This window comes from Scyliorhinus canicula, chromosome 7 (genome assembly GCF_902713615.1).
Source record: "Scyliorhinus canicula chromosome 7, sScyCan1.1, whole genome shotgun sequence".
In the NCBI taxonomy this organism is placed as follows: Eukaryota; Metazoa; Chordata; class Chondrichthyes; order Carcharhiniformes; family Scyliorhinidae; genus Scyliorhinus; species Scyliorhinus canicula.
The window spans coordinates 56,990,477-57,009,697 of NC_052152.1; the positions used below are offsets into that span (position 1 = coordinate 56,990,477).

The window sequence follows — 19,221 nt, forward strand, 5'->3', positions numbered from 1 at the left end:
ATTTTGTTGTGTGGCAAAGTAAAAAGATTATTGAGGCAGTGAGGCAAGGTAATGAAAGAATACCCGTTGACATCGAGAATGCAAATAGCTTTCTGCAAGTCCAAAATTAACCATCAAGAATATGTTTATACAAACAGCAAATACATAAAAATATGTTTCAGCGATTGCAGAAATGATTTATTAAGTACTTATTCTCAGAAAGGAAGTATTTTGGTTTCTATTTAAAAAAATAATATGAACAAACACTGTGGGTCAGTTTGCAAGCCCCAATACAGAACTTGACAGAAGTCCAAAAATGTGCAGTTTTGTGCAAGAACGAATACTTTAAAGCATTCTTCTGTAATCACACCTGCCTCGGGTGATGAACACACTAGAACCTTTAAAATAAAAATATATACTATTTAAACAAGTGAAAATGGTACATTTTACTTGGACAGCAATCGTTCTTTTAACAAACACAGAAGCATCAAGGTAATTTTCTCCATAATAATGGACTAAAAACCAAAATAAGTCTCTTGCTATGACTTAGGACTGTAGTATGCAACATAACAGATCACAGCAAGATTAGCAATCATCCAGCCTCTTACAGACTAAATAGTAACACATGGTTCAATTATTAGCTAACACCTCCTCGTTTACTATATTGAAGTCTTTTGGCAGTTGCTTCATAGCTCCAGGGTCCCAGGTTCGATTCCCAGCTTGGGCCACTGTCTGTGAGGAGTCTGCATGTTCTCCCCGTGTCTGCGTGGGTTTCCTCCGGCTGCTCCGGTTTCCTCCCACAGTCCAAAGATGAGGTTAGGTGGATTGGCCATGCTAAATTACCCTTAGTGTCCAAAAGGTTTCGGAGGGGTTACTGGGTTACATGGATAGGGTGGAGGTGTGGGCTTAGGTTGGGTGTTCTTTCCAAGGGTGGTGCAGACTCGATGGGCCGAATTGCCTCCTTCTGCACTGTAGATTCTATGACTGTGGGACTAAATCCAGCCTCTTGAGGTGTTGTTGTGCAAATAACAGTTTACCGGTATTGAGAAATTCTTCTCCAACAAATATGAAAATACAACCTCGTAAATGTGTACCAACAATCTTGAGTTTCTCTGCTGCACTAATGCTCTTGCAAAGGCACGTGGACAAATATTTGAATATATTTCAGCAATCAAATAGTAGGGATTATACTACACACAGATAATACATTTTTTGGAAAGTTTGCGATCGAAGGTGAGAGGTGCACACTTACTATGCATGATCTAAAACTATAAAAATAGGTCTGCAAACAGTTATGAAATGCCATTTATCAATGGAATAATTTTGGACAGAATAGATTTGAAGTATTTCAATAAGCCATCATTGGACAATCATCACATGAATCAAGTTTTCAAAGTTTTAACAATTCTTACAACCCAATTGAGGCATCATTTTGCACAATCACCAAGGCACGCAGAGAAACGTCCATTTCTCTACCTACTCTTACTTTCCAAACTGCTTATAAAAAGGAAAATGAATACTGTCAATAAAGTACTCAAGTCAAACATTATAGCACCATTCCCAAAATACCTTTAAATAGAGACCTGCAAAATATTCTGTTTTGAAAATAAAAATATTCTGATAATTCATTAAATGTTAATGTTCTGACACTTCCTTGTGTATACGTATACTTTTGGTGGGAAATTTAACTCCCTACATATCTGGCTAAGAGAAAAAGTACCCAGAAACTAGGGGAAAGACTCCTGTGGAGATGCATTAGAATTGTACAGAATCTCCCTGCTAACTTCAAAGATATATAGTTTTCGTTGATCATACCAAACCAGTGCCAAAGATTTATTTTTAAATTGTACTGTATAAACATGGATCTTATCCATTGACATCTGACATGTTTTACAAGTGTATCTCCTGCCAGAAAACGGATTTCCATCAGTACTATTGGGAATGAAATGTTTGATGTTGAAATACATGGTGCATAATTGTTACCTGCGCACACATTCAAAATAGACTCCATCACCTGCAGTAATATTTGCTGCAAGTGCTCAGAAGAGTGCACCGCAAAATAAATTTATGCAGCCCCAACAGTAGATTCGATCAGGAATGTAATGGTAGCAATGCTTTGCTGATCAATAAGGATTGTCATCTTATTCTGGATTAACCGAGATGCCACTAAATCATAGAATCTACAGTGCAGAAGGAGGACATTCAGCCCATCGAGTCTGCACCGGCTCTTGGAAAGAGCACCCTACCCAAGCCCACACCTCCACCCTATCCCCATAACCCAGTAACTCCACCCAACACGAAGGGCAATTTTGGACACTTAAGGGCAATTTATCATGGCCAATCCACCTTTCTGTACATCTTTGGAGTGTGGGAGCAAACCGGAGCACCCGGAGGAAACCCACGCACACACGGGGAGAACGCGCAGACTCTGCACAGACAGTGACCCGAGCCATGAATCGAATCTGAGACCCTGGATCTGTGAAGCAATTGTGCTGATCACTATGCTACCATGCTGCCCTCCCATCAAGAACAAAAAATAATTTTCAGTGAAACTTAGGAATACCATCTATGTTAAAGCTGTTGCACATAGCAATGAACAACCAATAATTCCAGATTCTCTTGGATAGAAGTAACATCTTATACACACCATTTCTTAACTGTTGGGGATGACAGCATTCCAAGCAAAAACTTACAGTACACTCGCATGTCAACAGAGAAACCCTCAATTTGAACACCATGTTCACAAATTTTGTGTACATTTGACTGGGATTTAAACGTAAGGAATGGTGTAATTACAGGAAATAAGTAATCCTTAGTTCTTTGTCAGTTATGGACATTAGAGAATTTATATACCACCCCCAAGTTTGTCAAAAAAGATAATTACTTACTTTCCGCTTTGGACAGAGTGCAAGGGTTGGAATCAATCAACGCCAACTGAAAATGCTGTAAGAAAATAAACAATGTCAAAGCAAACTTACGACAAAGAAAAAAAATCAAGCAGTACTGAACTAATGATGGAAATTAGGGAAAATCATAAAAGGGGCCATGAATGGAAAACAAAGGCTGAATGGTGCACTGTACAAAATACACGGCTGCAGCAGTCTTTGATAACTGTACTTTAAATACTTTAAAAGATTACAACTTAACAGTAAAGAAATAGTTTAAAATTGTATTTCATACTTTACAAACCCCAGTGCAACACTTACAAAGCATACTGAAAACATCATCAATGCATTTCATTTTACTGACCTTGACTATCAAGCCAAGGCAGTATGAACAGACTTGGTTTGGAATCCCATATATAACTACTTTACTAGTAGGAAAAAATCCAAGAAACTAAATGCTGGTGGGGAGCCAGGAAGCCACAGGTCATCGTCTTCGGTCCACATGACAAAGCCGTTCCCTTCACACCGATTTCATTCCTCTCGAGGCTGAACCAGACTGTTCTGATAAACTTCCAACCACAAAATTATGCCATTACCGATGCCTAGTTGCCCCTCTGTAGCATTACAATCTTTACCCTTGCCTCAGCTCACCTGCTGTTGAATTCCACACATACACTATTCTAACACTTCTGGCCAGTCTCCAAACATTCTACTCTCCATGGCCTTATAACCTTAGTCAGTTCCACAACCCTCCAAGGTATCTGTGCTCCTTAAAATTCAGCCTTATGGATAGGTATGACCTGGAGAGTAGGTGTCATCAGTAAGGGAAAGGGGAAGTAAAAGCTGCAGGGTTTCATCTTTGCATGGTGCTTGCAAATGTGCTCTCCATTAAGTCAACCTCCTGCTTTCATTTCAGTCAGCAGTCATGCTCGGGAACGACCAGCCTTGCTGCTTCGTGTTCTGGGCCACAATCTCAGAACTGTGCCTGGAATCAATGCTTTGCGATGTTCGTACCCCACAACCAATCTCCCCTCACCAGACAGTTTCCATTCTGGTACATTTGGCAAAGATATATGGCAACACATTGCACTGACAACTAGGTGCAGGCACACTGTATGCATCCTCCTCGGTCAGAACCAATAGCAAGCCTATTCCCATTCCGTCATTGTGTTCAGAAGCCGAGTCCCATTGTGTTCTTTTTCAAATATCAAATGCACAATATATTTTAAATACACTTGCAAAAGCAGAAGTCAGAGAAGGATTTCAAAGTGCAGAATTCATGGAAAAATTCAGCGCCTGTTCCGCTATTCAACATGACCATGGCTGATACTCTATCTCAATGCCATACTCCTGCTCCCTCCCCATACCTCCTGATGTCTGTAGTGCCTAAGAAATCTGTTTCCTTCTTAAATATATTCAGTGACTTGGCCTCCACAGCCTTCTGTGGTAGAGAATTCCACAGGTTCACTACCCTCAGATGAAGAAATTTCTCCTCATCTCAGTCCTAAATGACTTACTCCGTATCCTGAGACCATGACCCCTTGTTCTCTGATCCAAATCACTGATATATATAGTGAATAGATGGGAGTCCAAGCACTGGTCCCTTTGGTACCCCACTAGTCACTGCCTGCCACTCCGAAAAAGACCCATTTATTCCTACGCTGTTTCCTGTCTGCTAACCAATTCTCAATCCAGGCCGATATATTACCCCAATCCCATGTGTTTTAATTTTGCATACTACCTTCTTATATGGGATGCTGTTAAAAGCTTTCTGAAAATCCAAATATACCACATCCACTGGTTCTCCTTTATCTATTCCATTAGTTACATCCTCAGAAAACTCCAATAGGTTTGCTTAACATGAATTCTAAACTGCTCCCAATCCTCGGGTTTGCTATTTTCTTTAGCAACTTTATATGACCCTGCTTTGGATTTAATACTAGCTTTAATTTATTTTTTTAGCCATATAGCCTGTTACGTTTTTACAACAGAAAGGAATGTATAACTGTTACAATGCATATTTTTGTTCCTTAAATATTAGCCACTGCCTATCCATCGTCACTGTCTTCTAATAAAGTTCCCCCCAATCTAGCATAGCCAACTAGCTCCTCAGCTTTGTAATTTCCATCAATTAGATTTAGGATTCTAGTTTTGAATTGAACTAAGTATCAATTAATTGTATTATGGTCACCCTTCCAGAGTAAAAAAAAATTGGGAATCAAATGGTAGAAACTTTAAATCGCTGATAAAAAATCAAGCAACTCGATGTACACACCGAGACAGAACATTATAGGAAAACCATTTAAAATATGAAAATTTGATGATCAATTAATTTAGAATTTTAAGAAACTGTAACCATACAAGTGATTTGCTGCTCAATAAATGTAGGGTCAGACTTTCTAGCAAAAATAATGGTGTATTAATAATGCTTGCAGTTATTAATGAACAGATTAGTAAGCAAATTCAGGGAGTAAAGTGACGGCAATGAATTGTGAAGTGCCAGAACTCTCCGGTCTATTGATGCCACCTCAACTGTGTACTTGCTCAAACAGCAGCTCTTGCACATTCTCTCCGTGTCTGCGTGGGTTTCAACTCCACAACCCAAAGATGTGATGAGTAGGTGGATTGGCCACGCTAAATTGCCCCTTAACTGGAAAAAAATAACTGAGTATTCTAAATTTAAAAAAAAAATCAAACAGCAGCTCATTCCTTTTCTCATTATTTTTAACAATGTGTGGAATTCTCACATGAATTGTCCATAAACCAGCAACAAAAGCTGGAGCTCAATGAACAATGCCAATTACCCATTCAACAATTGTTAATGCAATGCCAATCAATTTCTATCTTCTTCCTCTCTTCATTCCTTCTTTCTGTTCCCGATTTGACTAATTCCTTCTCTGCTGTTCTTCAGTTTCTTTCTCGATCCTTAAATCTCACTTGATAATTGGAGATACACTGTTGATCCTGACATCCATGAAGGTCCCAGATATCTTAGTGTTTTGGTCAATTATCAGAATTTCCAGCAAATGATGTAGGAAAAACATGGGAAGCCAAATATGCCTTGATCCAGCAAAATTATTTTAGCCATTGCGTTGTTGATAACACAAAGTAACCACTTCTTTCCTTTCCTGTTAGGAGGAAGACTGCGGGTGGAGTGGCTGTGAATTGCCATCTTTAGGAGAAACAGAGTTGGAGAATGGGGAACACCTAGACCAGGAAATGCAGGCGTAACTTAAATTCCATTTTGTCATAGATCGCCCTTTTTAAATAAATATTATTTTGATTTTATATTTCATGTTATGCTGTCATTTCTATATTTCCTCTTCCACAGTTGTCTCTCCCTCCCTCCCTGCTTCTCATCTGTTTTGAATTTGTCTTTGTTCCTTTTTTGCTTTCCAATGAGGTGGAAGAGCACTATGAAATTACATACACGACCACTATGGCGCACTATGTTTTTCCTCTACCACAACTCATTCTTTGAAAATTTCTCATGTGCAAGTTATGATCATTTCTTACTTCGTAACTGATATTTCTAATGTCCAAAATAAAGAAAATGAAGTGTTAAAATATTTCACAGTATCAGCTGCATATTGCATCTGGAGTTTAAATTGAGGGCAAATGTACCCCTCAGTGGCTCAACTCTCTTGCAGGTCCCCCTACCTCATCATCCCACAAGCCAAGTCTTTCTAGCGGCACGTCTGTCCCAACTCCACTAACTACATATTCTCTGACTACAAAAGCAAAATTCAGATTCCAGCGTCACAGCTGTGAAGAAAGAACCAATTCCAAATCAAACCTTAAGTGAAAAGCAGGGGCCTTCTATAAAATCCAAGCCATTGAGAAAAATAAACTGACATTTAACCACGTTCTTGGGAAATATTTTAACACTTCATTTTGTTTAAATCTTTATTTTAGACAATAGAAATTTAAGTTACTAAGTAAGGAATGATCAAACATTGCGCGAGAAATTGTGATAAAAGAATTGCAGGATAGCCAATGTTGTCCCTTTATTTAAAAAGGGTAGCAAAGATAACCCGGATAATTATAGGTCAGTGAGCTTGACGTCACTGATAGCGAAATTGTTGAAAAAGATTTTCAGCGATAGGATCTATGCACATTTGGAAGTGAATGGTCTTATTAGCGACAGACAGTATGGTTTTGCACGAGGGAGGCTATGTCTCACTGATTTGAGTTTTTTGAGGAGATGACACAATGATTGATGAGGGAAGGGCTGTGGATGTTGCTGATATGGACTTTTAGTAAAGTATTTGACAAGGTCCCTCATGGCAGGCTGGTGCAAGAGATTAAATCACATGGGGTCAGGGGCGAACTAGCTAGATCACAGAACTGGCTTGGCCATAAAAGATAGAGGGAAGCAGTGGAAGGGAATTTTTCCGAATGGAGGTCTGTAACTAGCGGTGTTCCACAGGGTTCAGTACTGGGATCTCTGTTGTTTGCAATATATATATATATATATATATATATATTATATATAAAATGACCTGGAAGAAAACATAGCTGGTCCCATTAGCAAGATGCAGATGATACCAAGATTGCTGGAGTTGCGGATAGTGATGAAGAGTGCCAGAAGATACAGCAGGCAATAGATAGGCTGCAAAATTGGACGGAGAAATGGCAGATGGAATTTAACCTGGACAAATGCAAGGTGATGCATTTTGGTACATCCAATTCAGGTGGGGAGCTATAAAATAAATGGCAGAGCTATTAGGAACATAGATACAGAGAGATCTGGGCGTGCAGGTCCACAGATCCTTGAAAGTTGCAACACAGGTGGAAATGGTGGTAAAGAAAACCTTCATCAGACGGGGCACCGAGTTTGCAAATTGTTAGTTATATAGAACGTTGGTTAGGCCACATTTGGAATACTGTGTCCAATTCTGGTCACCACACTACCAGAAGGACAGGGAGGCTTTGGAGAGAGTACAGAAAAGGTTTCCCAGGATGTTGCCTGGTATGGAGAGTATTATAATAATAATATTAGCTCTGAGGAGATTGAATAAACTGGGATTGTTCTCCTAGAAAGACAGAGGGCGAGGGGCGACAGATAGAAGTTTATAAAATTATGAGGGATATAGACAGGGTGAACAATTCCCAGGGTGGAAATGACCATTACAAGGGTAACAAGTTCAAGGTGAGAGGGGACAAGGTTCAGTGGAGATGTGTGGGCAAAGTTCTTTCATCCAGAGGGTGGCCTGGAATGCACTGCCAAGTGAGGTGTTTGAAGCAGATACGTCAGCAACCTTTAAGACTTATCTAGATAGACACATGAACAGACTGGGTATAGAAGGATACAAGCGGTTGGTCTAGATAGGACACGTGATCGGCACAGGCTTGGAGAGCTGAAGTGCCTGTTCCTGTGCTGTTCTTTGATAACATAATGCCACATAAGGGCCATGTCACTAATTTCTAGTGACAAGTTTTCAAAGGTGGTTTCTATTAAAAATGATGAGAAACGTATTTCCAACAGTAGAACTGTCTCAAAAGTTTGAGAGAGAGAAAAAAACATATGGAATGTTATTCAATAACCAAAATAATACCACACATTAATCAAAGTTGCAGTACAACATTTTTCACTGTTATTTGACAAAAAAAAGGCAATTTTGAAGCCAAAGTTTGCATTGGAATTACTGGTAGTGGTAAGTTATAGTAAAGCAGAGCCAAGAAGTTCTAGCCTCTGGAGCACTGGATATTTGAGACATTATATTCCAATTAACCAGCATAAGAACTGCACTTGAACTGGGAGTTCTGTGTATAGTCTGCAGATAATTTGGTTTTCTGTCAACTTGGTTCCTGCACAGCGCCGCCCGCCCCCGCCGCCACCCGAAATTTTAAATTTCCCTTTTCATTAAGCTATTTCATAGCCTTGCTTTTCCGAATCTCCAATCCTCTAACCAATGAATTCTGCAGTCCCGTAACCTCCCCGTCTCTCCCCAAAAAAACAACTCCCTTTATTCTAACCTTGGTGACCATGCTTCAGCCGACTAGACTAAAAGTTCAGAAATTACATGATTAACTTTCTCTACCTCATTCACAGACCTTACGACCCACATTTCTACAAAAAAAAAAGCCTTCTAATATCTCCACTATTAGCCTGGCACACACTTTTATCCAATTACACCAGTATGAAGCATCTTGGCATGATTTCCTGTTACGGCAATATTTAAATACAAATTGTTCTTGTTGTTCTAGGTGTTTTCTCTTATGAGTATGTAAAACCAACCCCGTGCATATTTACCTTTCCCAATTGCAACACCCAAGTAGTATTCTTTTTTTTAAAAATAAATTTAGAGTACCCAATTATTTTCTTTCCCAATTAAGTGGCAATTTAGTGTGGGCAATCCACCTAACCTGCACATCTTTTGGGTTGTGAGGGTGAAACCCACGCAGACACCGGGAGAATGTGCAAACTCCATATGGACAGTGACCCAGGGCCGGGATTTGAACCCGGGTCCTCAGTGCCGTAGGCAGCAATGCTAACCACTATGCCAGATGCCACCCTTCAAGTGGTACTGTTAACCAGCCAAATAATAAACCCCTGGGTTCTCGGTATAAACAATTATGTTGCCATGATAACCTATGGGGCTGGTCTTCCCAGGAACATTCCTTGGATATTTTGCACGCACACAAACATAAGCAAAAAATATCTGAGAGCCTTTCCTTAGGCTGCAAAAAAAAAAATCATAAATTTGGACTCGAGAGTGGTGATCATGGTATTTATTTACACATTTTACTTGTCCAAAGGTAGCTACTGTCATTGGCAAACAATTCCATATATTAACCAGTCATTATTCATATTTAGGCAGTAAAAACCTACAATTATCTCCCTTAAAAGGTTCTGGATGCTTGGATGATATGACAAAGAACAAAGAAAATTACAGCACAGGAACAGGCCCTTCGGCCCTCCCAGCCTGCGCCGATCCAGATCCTTTATCTAAACCTGTCTCCTATTTTCCAAGGTCTACTTCCCTCTGTTGCCGCCCGTTCATATACCTGTCTAGATGCCTCTTAAATGATGCTATCGTGCCCGCCTCTACCACCTCCGCTGGTAAAGCGTTCCAGGCACCCACCACCCTCTGCGTAAAAAACTTTCCACGCACATCTCTCTTAAACTTTCCCCCTCTCACCTTGAAATCGTGACCCCCTTGTAACTGACACCCCCACTCTTGGAAAAAGCTTGTTGCTATCCACTCTGTCCATACCTCTCATAATTTTGTATACCTCAATCAGGTCCCCCCTCAACCTCCGTCTTTCCAACGAAAACAATCCTAATCTACTCAACCTTTCTTCATAGCTAGCACCCTCCATACCAGGCAACATCCTGGTGAACCTCCTCTGCACCCTCTCCAAAGCATCCACATCCTTCTGGTAATGTGGCGACCAGAACTGCATGCAGTATTCCAAATGTGGCCTAACCAAAGTCCTATACAACTCTAACATGACCTGCCTACTCTTGTACTCAATACCCCGTCCGATGAAGGCAAGCATGCTGTATGCCTTCTTGACCACTCTATCAACCTGCGTTGCCACCTTCAGGGTACAATGGACCTGAACTCCCAGATCTCTCTGTACATCAACTTTCCCCAGAACCCTTCCATTGACCATATAGTCCGCTCTTGAATTTGATCTTCCAAAATGCATCACCTCACATTTGCCTGGATTGAACTCCATTTGCCATTTCTCTGCCCAACTCTCCAATCTATCTATATTTTGTTGTATAAGATCAATAGAGTATATGCTAAGCAAGGTGTCAAGGGAAAATGACCTATGGTGGGTTACTTGTGTTGGAGTTTCAAAGATTCAATGGCCTACTCCTGTTCTAATGTTCCCATGAGCTTAGACATTGAGTAGGGAAGGCTATTTAATTATTGGCGGGGTGGGGCGGGGGCAGAGGTTAAACACCACAAAAGGCAAAGCTGGTCCATACATGCACTTGCAAAAAGGTAACTGGTTAAATTCTGCCCAATTTTCTCTTTCTCAGGTAATTCTAACCTGGTGCCCAAAGATGCTTCTGTTGCAATTGTAAAAAGTTCAGCTGCATCAATATGTAAGTCACTGACAAAATGTGAATCGGGCATGTGGCTGGAGGATCTGGAATTATAGCTAAAAATTCTTTATGTCCAAATGTTTTGAGTCGATGCCATCTGTCACACCTGAAAGCATTGCACACGAGTATCCAATACACGTGTTGTATCATATCCATATTCAATTGATATCATTCAAAACACCAAAACAACAGAACATATGAATGAACACAGCTTAAAATAAACTTCCTTTATAATTGAAAAGGATGTGTATTTATATCACAGGTAAATAAGCGACCTCTCAAACATATTAGTCCCTAACTGACTTTGGAAAATGCCAATTTAAAGCAATTTAACTACAGCTTAAAAATACCACACAGCATGACAATAATGTTGAACATTAAATGCTTCTGTCCTTATAAAACCAAATACCCTTTACTTACTATGAGCAATGCCACAGGAAATTTACCGGTAATCCATCAGTATAAAAACTGCTAGCACATAATTGCTGTCTGTCTTTCTTGCTGTTTACCATACATTATCTGATGCAATGTGTGCCACAGTTCAGACCAACCCCATCTCTCGCCAAGTTTTTCCCAACAAAGTGGCCATTATGCGAATATGTATTTTGTCATATGCAAATTCCTTGAAAATAGACAAACCAAATTGCTCAAACCTTTTGAGAAATGATTTTTCCATTTTCTGTCAGCCTAGCAACAACAGCCTGAAAATAAAGTATTGAATGTTACCTTTTAATTACATGTTTTATGGTAATATAGTTAAACCATTTGCATCTTTTGAGTAGTTACGCTAAAAATTTTATTTGAAGGCCTCAACCTCTTTCAAAAACCTGTCAATAATTGTAACTTTTTCCTCCACATCTACTAGCTATCACTTGATTGGCCCAACATTAAATTAGAGTAAACGACAGTATGTTGGCAGTACAGAACTTGAGTATTGAAGCAAAAGAGATAAACTGTTGAAATTGCATCTTGGACTCATCAGGACAGATTCACAAAGACTGCATTAGAAGAGGGTGCTTATCAGGTGTCAAGTGGATTCTGATTGGTAGAGACATTGCATTTTGCCATTGAGAATGCCATGGAGAATGCAACAGGGAACAGTTAACTGCCAAGCTTTAGTTTCAGTTCAAACCAGGCGAATCGACTGATTCACGACTCTGCTATAGGGAATGAAACAGGGCATGGCTGTTCCCCAAGCATTTGTTTAGTTGAAAAATATGTAATGAGTGATCATATTATTTCTGTTTGCAAAGGATAGGGCTCAAGAGTGTAAATATATGCAGCTTCTAGCACCTATGTGAGCCACATTGCAAGCCCAACTGATAATCTTAAATTGGTTGTTAGCGCAATTCTTAGCACAGTTGGGTTTGTGTAGTAAGTGTTGCGTGGAATAACATCTAATGCTGTTCTGAGTTTTGGCAACTTTCATTCCTTATAAATTGTTGCTCTATTTTGAGATTTGATATTCTTGCGATTCTATCCTGATGAGTGCAAGGTAAAAAGCTTCAACATCATGTCCCTTTTCTCAGCAAAATTATATTTGTGTCAGTTAAAAGGGTAAATTTCATGAAACGGATTTCAGAGTTTTCTCAAATATTTTACTGTCCGAAAGTATGAATTAGAGACTCTAACCAGCCAGATAAAAATATACCAAGACAAAAAAATTTTAGAACTCAATACTGTAATTTCCTCAATTAACTGAAAAGGTCAGCCGAAAACAGCTTTTAAAATCCTTGCTAGCTTTCTTTAATTAACTTTTTTTTTCAAATGAGCATCAAGGCCTCTAGAAACCTGCCTACTGCCGATATTACCCATTTTTGGCCTCTCTCTCTCTTTACAGGACTCGGGATTAGTAGAATAAATAGGGATCTCCATAAGGAAGAATGTTTGAAAAATTATAGTCAGAACCCCCTTCCCAGGATGGCACGGCGGCGCAGTAGTTAACACTGCTGCCTCACCGAGCTGAGGACCGGGGTTTGATCCCAGCCCTAGGTCACTGACCGTGTGGAGTTTGCTAATTCGGCCAGTGTTTGCATGCCCCCCCCCCCCCCCCCCCCCCCGCGATATAAATCAGATTTTGGGGTTAGTTATTGATGAGATAAATAAAGGTTTAATTGAGAAATCATTAAGAGTAATTGACTAAATCATATTAACCATGAGACTGAGGAAAGCCGACTAGCTGGGAACTAATCAGATAAGGCTAAGACTGGCCAGAGACCAAGGCCAGTGACAAAATACTCCATTGTATGCAGCTGTCTTCCCAAGCCTGGACAGTTGCGCTTCCATGGTAAAAGTCAGTCAGGGTCATAATGGCTTTTCGAAAACTGTGTTAATCTAATTAATGTTAGAGGCATAATTGGCAAGGCAAGGTATGGAAAATGACACCAACACATTTATCTCTTAAATTGACAGACAGACAGTTTGGTCGAATTGAGTGAATTATAAATTAGCTGAAGCCAATCACAGCTGTAAAGAGGGGCTGGTTTAGCTCAAAAGGCTAAATCGCTGGCTTTTAAAGCAGACCAAGCAGGCCAGCAGCACGGTTCGATTCCCGTACCAGCCTCCCCGGACAGGCGCCGGAATGTGGCGACTAGGGGCTTTTCACAGTAACTTCATTGAAGCCTACTCGTGACAATAAGCGATTTTCATTTCATTTCATAAAGAAGGCAAAACTTTAATATAATGATCTTCTTAAAAATCACTTGACGGGATAGAAATTCCATTCTGCAATCAATCTATCACTTTCTGAAACCTATGTCTTGCTGCTGCCTTTGCTATCACCATTTTTCTTTTGTTTAAAATCAATTCGTAATTTTGTACTGTGTATTATGATTTGAAGAATTATGAGTTGTATTTTAAACTCAACCACTGTATTCGCTAAAGACAATCAATCTGACCTAAGTTTGTATTGTAACCAAATATTTACCAGCGGACACTAAAGCTGACAATAAAGTTCAATATAACTTTGCCAAGAAGCACAGCCTGAATTTCTGTTATTTGGGAACCAAGAAGGGATAACGCACATCCAGGGTTCCGACTAGACACAGAGATCCATCACCCCCACAACCTAAAATATTTGCAGGGTAGGTCTATTGATCACGGTAAATCGGCCCTTAATTGGAAAAACAACGAACTGGCTACTTTAAATTTATTTATTTATTTTTTAAAAACCTTCTTCCCAATCTTCCTTAACGTTCCACTTAATTTTCTTGCCATTTATTTCTCTAGAATTCCATTTTCTACCTTTAAATCTTTTAGCTTAATTTCTCTACGCATTCAAGAAACTCCAACATTTCTTGCACTCCTTTTCCTTCTCGGAAGAGTGGATCTTATTTGTATTGTTACCATTTCCTATTCGGACATTTCCCATGGTTGGGTCAAATGTTGATTTCTGTTCAGTCTTTTTGAAACGTGCTTTGCTCAAATCAAGAACTTCTACATTAACTCTCAATCAAATTTTATGCCAAACCCAATGATGATCTGCAGTGTCCAACTTCAACAAGCATTTTTTAAAAAAATTTATAGTACCCAATTCATTTTTTCCAATAAGGGGCAATTTAGCCTGTTCAATCCACCTACCTTGCACATCTTTGGGTTGTGGGGGCGAAACCCACGCAAACATGGGGAGAATGTGCAAACTCCACACAGACAGTGACCCAGAGCCGGGATTGAACCTGGGACCTCGGTGCCATGAGACTGCAGTACTACCAGTGCGCCAACGTGCTGCCCTCCAATTTCAACAAGCATAACATGTCATATTGCCAAAACCTCTCCATTCACAAGTCATTTTGCTGGCTGCTTCCAATGCATCATCAACCTAAAGAGATTCATCTTCCACCTCCCCAACATTGAAAGCTTGCCTCCAGTTTACCTCCTAATCATTAATTGGATCAGTGTGCATTCATGACAAAAACAGGATTCATAAATTCAAGTTATGTTGAATTGCTTCTTAAATAAAGGATTCATTTACATCCAAACAACTGAAATATATGCAATATAATTAATTGTATACAAGGCATGCAACATTTCTGGAGAGGTGTGCTAAATGTTAAATATGAAACAGAAGCAAAAACTTTATAAAAAATAAACCATACTCCAGGTAGACCTTCCATCACAGTTAATAATAATCTTTATTCATGAAACAAGTAGGCTTACATTAACACTGCAGTGAAGTTACTGTGAAAATCCCCTAGTAGCCACAGTATGGCGCCTGTTCGAGTACACTGAGGGAGAATTCAGACTGACCAATTCACCTAAAAAGTACGTCGTTCGGGACTTGTGGGAGGAAACGGGAGTGCTCGAAGGAAACCCATGCAAACGCGGGGAAAACGTGCAGACTCCGCACAGACAGTGACCCAAGCCGGGAATCGAACCCAGGTACCTGGTGCTGTGAAGCAACAGTGCTAACCACTGTGAAACCGTGCCACCTTCGGTTAATTGTCACCAGCACCACAGGTCACATGACTATGTTAATTATATTTAATATTTATGTTAATAAAGGAGGAAGAGATGGGGATTTTGCATCCAGATCCATGACAGGTGTATGTTGCTTTATTAAAGGAACTAAATAATGAGCTGAACACGAATTAAATTGTCTATGCATAACCTTTGCCCTCATGAAGGAGGAAACAGCCAAAGGGATTTGAACCTACTTCAAGGGCTGAAGAAGCTGGACACTAGAGGGCTTTTCCTGGCAAACCAACTTAAATGGGCGACACGGTAGCACAATGGTTAGCACAGTCGCTTCACAGCTCCAAGGTCCCAGGTTAGATGCTTGGGTAACTGTGAGGCGTCTGCACATTTTCCGTGTCAGCGTGGGTTTCCTCCGGATGCTCCATTTTCCTCCCACAGTCCAAAGATGTGCCGGTTAGGTGGACTAGCCATGCTAAATTGCCCTTGGTGTCCAAAAAAAAAGGCTAGGTGGGGTTACTGAATTACGGGGATAGGGTAAAGGTGTGGGCTTAGGTAGGGTGTTCTTTCCAAGGGCCGGTTCAGACTCGATGGCCAAATGGCCTCCTTTTGCACTGTAAATTCTATGAAATCAGTTTTGCTAGCATCCATATTGTGTCATACTCAGCCGAAAGCAGCTTTGATATTAAGGGTGGTTATTTTCACCTCTCCTCTTGTATCGGCTGCTGTTAATTTATTGATGTACAGTATATCCCCTATTCCATTCATTAATGTCCCGCATTGATTTGTGCCTGCTGCCGCATTAGTTCATTCATTCACTTTACCCATTGGTCATTTTGTTTATATATTTGCTGTTATGTCTGCAGCTTTGATATTAATTCTGATGTTCCAGTTATTGATTTGACATGTGCACATTGCTTGGTTACTTTTTGGTGTGTGTTCTGGTTTATGCATCTATTATTTCATTTATTATGAACCCAGATCAGACCCCAAAAGTGTCTAGGGTACTGGACCGAACCCTAATATTTTAGTTTATTTTTAAGACTGGGCAGAAAGAATACTTTGCTTGACATTCCTCAGTTTCTGCCTTTAACTCCACATTTCCCGTTGATGTTCTCTTTGCAGTTCCAGTTTCCAAAGTTTAAATTCTCTCTCTTTCCTGATTACTTTCTTCCTTTGCTAATTTTTCCATTTCTACCTCAAGCTTTCTCCTTGCTATTTCCTGTTGAAAGCCTCTTTTCCCTTTTCTTCCATTTCCACTTTCTTCACTTCTATTTGTAATTGACTTCTAGCTAATTCTAATCATTCAGACTGCGGCTCTGGCAAATTTAAATGTTGAGCTATGACTTGCATCATCTCTACCTTCCTCACCCCCTTAAGAAAATATTAATTGCAGCTTCACCACTAAACCAAAAAGTTTTGTTTTGGTCTCCTTTTGTAAACAATCCCAAGTAATCTCTTCCACCAGGAAAATCTTTGCAACTGAAAGAGCCATCTCCAGTCACTCCCAATTTAAACGTCAAAACTTGAAAGAATGCAATCATTCCACATACATTCACGATCTTCGATGGGACAATCTTCATCTGAATCATGCTGGGACCAGAGGCCTGGCGAAACGCATACTAGGGCTTTACACCGAACAGGGGAGGAGGGTTCAGTTGCAGGGGAAATTAGAAACTAAAATTAGAGGGGGGGTGGGGGGGGTAGGAGTGCAGATTAGCGACGTGGCGGGTGGTTACCAGAAAATAAAGGTGATCGACAGAAAGGGTGAATGTCTTTTTGCAACAATTAATTAAAAAAGAGCAGGAAAATTTGACAACAAAACAAATTTATAAGTTTTGTTTCTAAAGGCACAAAGCATTCGGAACAAAATTAATGAGTTAACGGCGCAAATAGAGACAATAGGGTATGATTTGGTGGCTATTACTGAGACATGGTTACAAGGAGACCAGGTCTGGGAATTGAATATCCAAGTGTACTCAGTATTTCGGAACGATACAGTGAAATGAAAATAAGGTGGTGTAGCTTTGTTGGTGAAAAGGATCAGCGATGTAATGAGAAAGTATAGGAGCACTGGAGATCAAGGTGCGGCATCAGTCAGTGTAGAAATACAAAATAACAAAGGGACGTCATCCCAGGTAGGCGTAATCTATAGGTCTCCAAACAGTAGTTCCGCAGTGGGGCATAGTATAAACCAGGAAATACCGGGAGCTTGTAAGAAAGATACAGCAATAATCATAGGCGATTTTAATATGCACATAGACTGGATTAATCAAATTAGCAAGGGTAGCCTTGAGGGAGAGTTCATTGAATGTATTTGAGATTGTTTCTTGGAACAATATGGTGTGGAACCAACCAATAAGCAGGCTACTCTGGATTTGGTATTGTGTAATGAAGAGCGATAAATTGATGACTCATAGTTAAGGACCGTCTCGGGAATAGTGACCATAGTATGATAGAATTCAAAATTCAGTTTTGGGGCGAGAAAGTGGAATCCCACACTAGCATTCTGGAATTAAACAAAGGTCATTACATAGGTATGAAGTCAGATTTGGCCCAAGTGGAGTGGGCAGGAAGACTAAAAGGTAGGACTGCTGATGGGCAGTGGTAGTTGTTTAAGGAGATACTCAATTCCTCACAACTAAAATATATTCCAGAGAGGTAGAAAGATGGTAAGAGGGGTAAAAAATATCCATGGCTAAGCAAGGAGGTTAAGGCTAACATAAAGACTAAAAATAAGGTATACCATGTTGCAAAGGCCAGTGGCAGGCTGGAAAATTGGGAAACTTTCAAACATAAACAAAGGGTTACTTAAAAAAGTAATAAAAGAGAGCCACGGTAAATTATGAAAGAAAGCTTGCGCAAAATATCAAACAGGGTAGCAAAAGTTTCTATAAGTACATAAAAGGGAAGAGAGTCACTGCAGGTCTCTTGGAAGATGAAACCAGAGAGTTAATAGGGGGGAAAAACACCGAAATGGCGGAGATGCTAAATAAATATTTTGCCTCCGTTGTCATGGTGGAGGACACTAGCACCATCCCTATAGGAATGGGTAATTCAGAGGTAATCGAAAGCGTAGAACTTAGAACAATCAGCATTAATAGGGAAACAATATTCAACAAACTATTGGGATTGAAGGCAGACAAGTCCCCAGGGCTTATTTGCCTACACCTGAGGGTGTTAAAGGAATCATAGAATTTACAGTGAAGAAGGAAGCCCATCCGGTCTGCACTGGCCCTTGGAAAGAGCACCCTACTTGAGCCCACCCTATCCCCGCAACCCAGAAACTCCACCTAACATTTTGGACACTAAGGGGCCATTTAGCATGGCCAATCCACCTAACCTGCGCATCTTTGGAGTGTGGGAGGACCCGGAGGAAACCGACGCAGACACAGGGAGAAAGTGCAAACTCTATACAGTCACCTGAGGTTGGAATTGAACCTGGGTCCCTGAGCTGTGAGTCAGCAGTGCTAACCACTGTGCACTGTGCCAGCCAAAAGGAAATGACAGCGAAGATTTGGATCCATTGGTTATAGTATTCCAAAATTCCCAGACACAGGGAAGGTTAAAGTGGATTGGAAAAATGCTAAGGTATCACCCTTATTCAAAATGGGAGGCGGAATGTAGGAAATTACAGACCAGTCAGTTTTAACGTTTGTTGGGAAATTGTTGGAATCTGTTATTAAGGAAGTAAAATCAGGACATTGGAAAGTCAAATCCATCGGAGTCAGCATGGTTTTATGAAGGGTAAATCATGTTTGACTAATTTGCTGGAGTTCTTCGAAGATATAACAGGCCAGGTGGATAATAGGATCCTGTATATGTAGTACAGCTGGACATCTGGAAGGAGTTTGATAATGTGCCGAACAGAAGGTTAGTGTA

General features: G+C 40.2%; 1 protein-coding gene across 2 annotated transcripts in view; it reads right to left on the minus strand.

The window, feature by feature from the left end:
- The window catches only part of kdm6a (lysine (K)-specific demethylase 6A), a 334,942-nt gene that overhangs the window by 141,602 nt on the left and 174,119 nt on the right, over positions 1-19,221 (minus strand). For both annotated transcript variants that reach the window (XM_038802080.1, XM_038802081.1), the window contains one exon: positions 2,868-2,922. In XM_038802080.1, the coding sequence (XP_038658008.1) occupies positions 2,868-2,922 (55 nt within the window). The remainder of the gene's footprint in view (positions 1-2,867; positions 2,923-19,221) is intronic.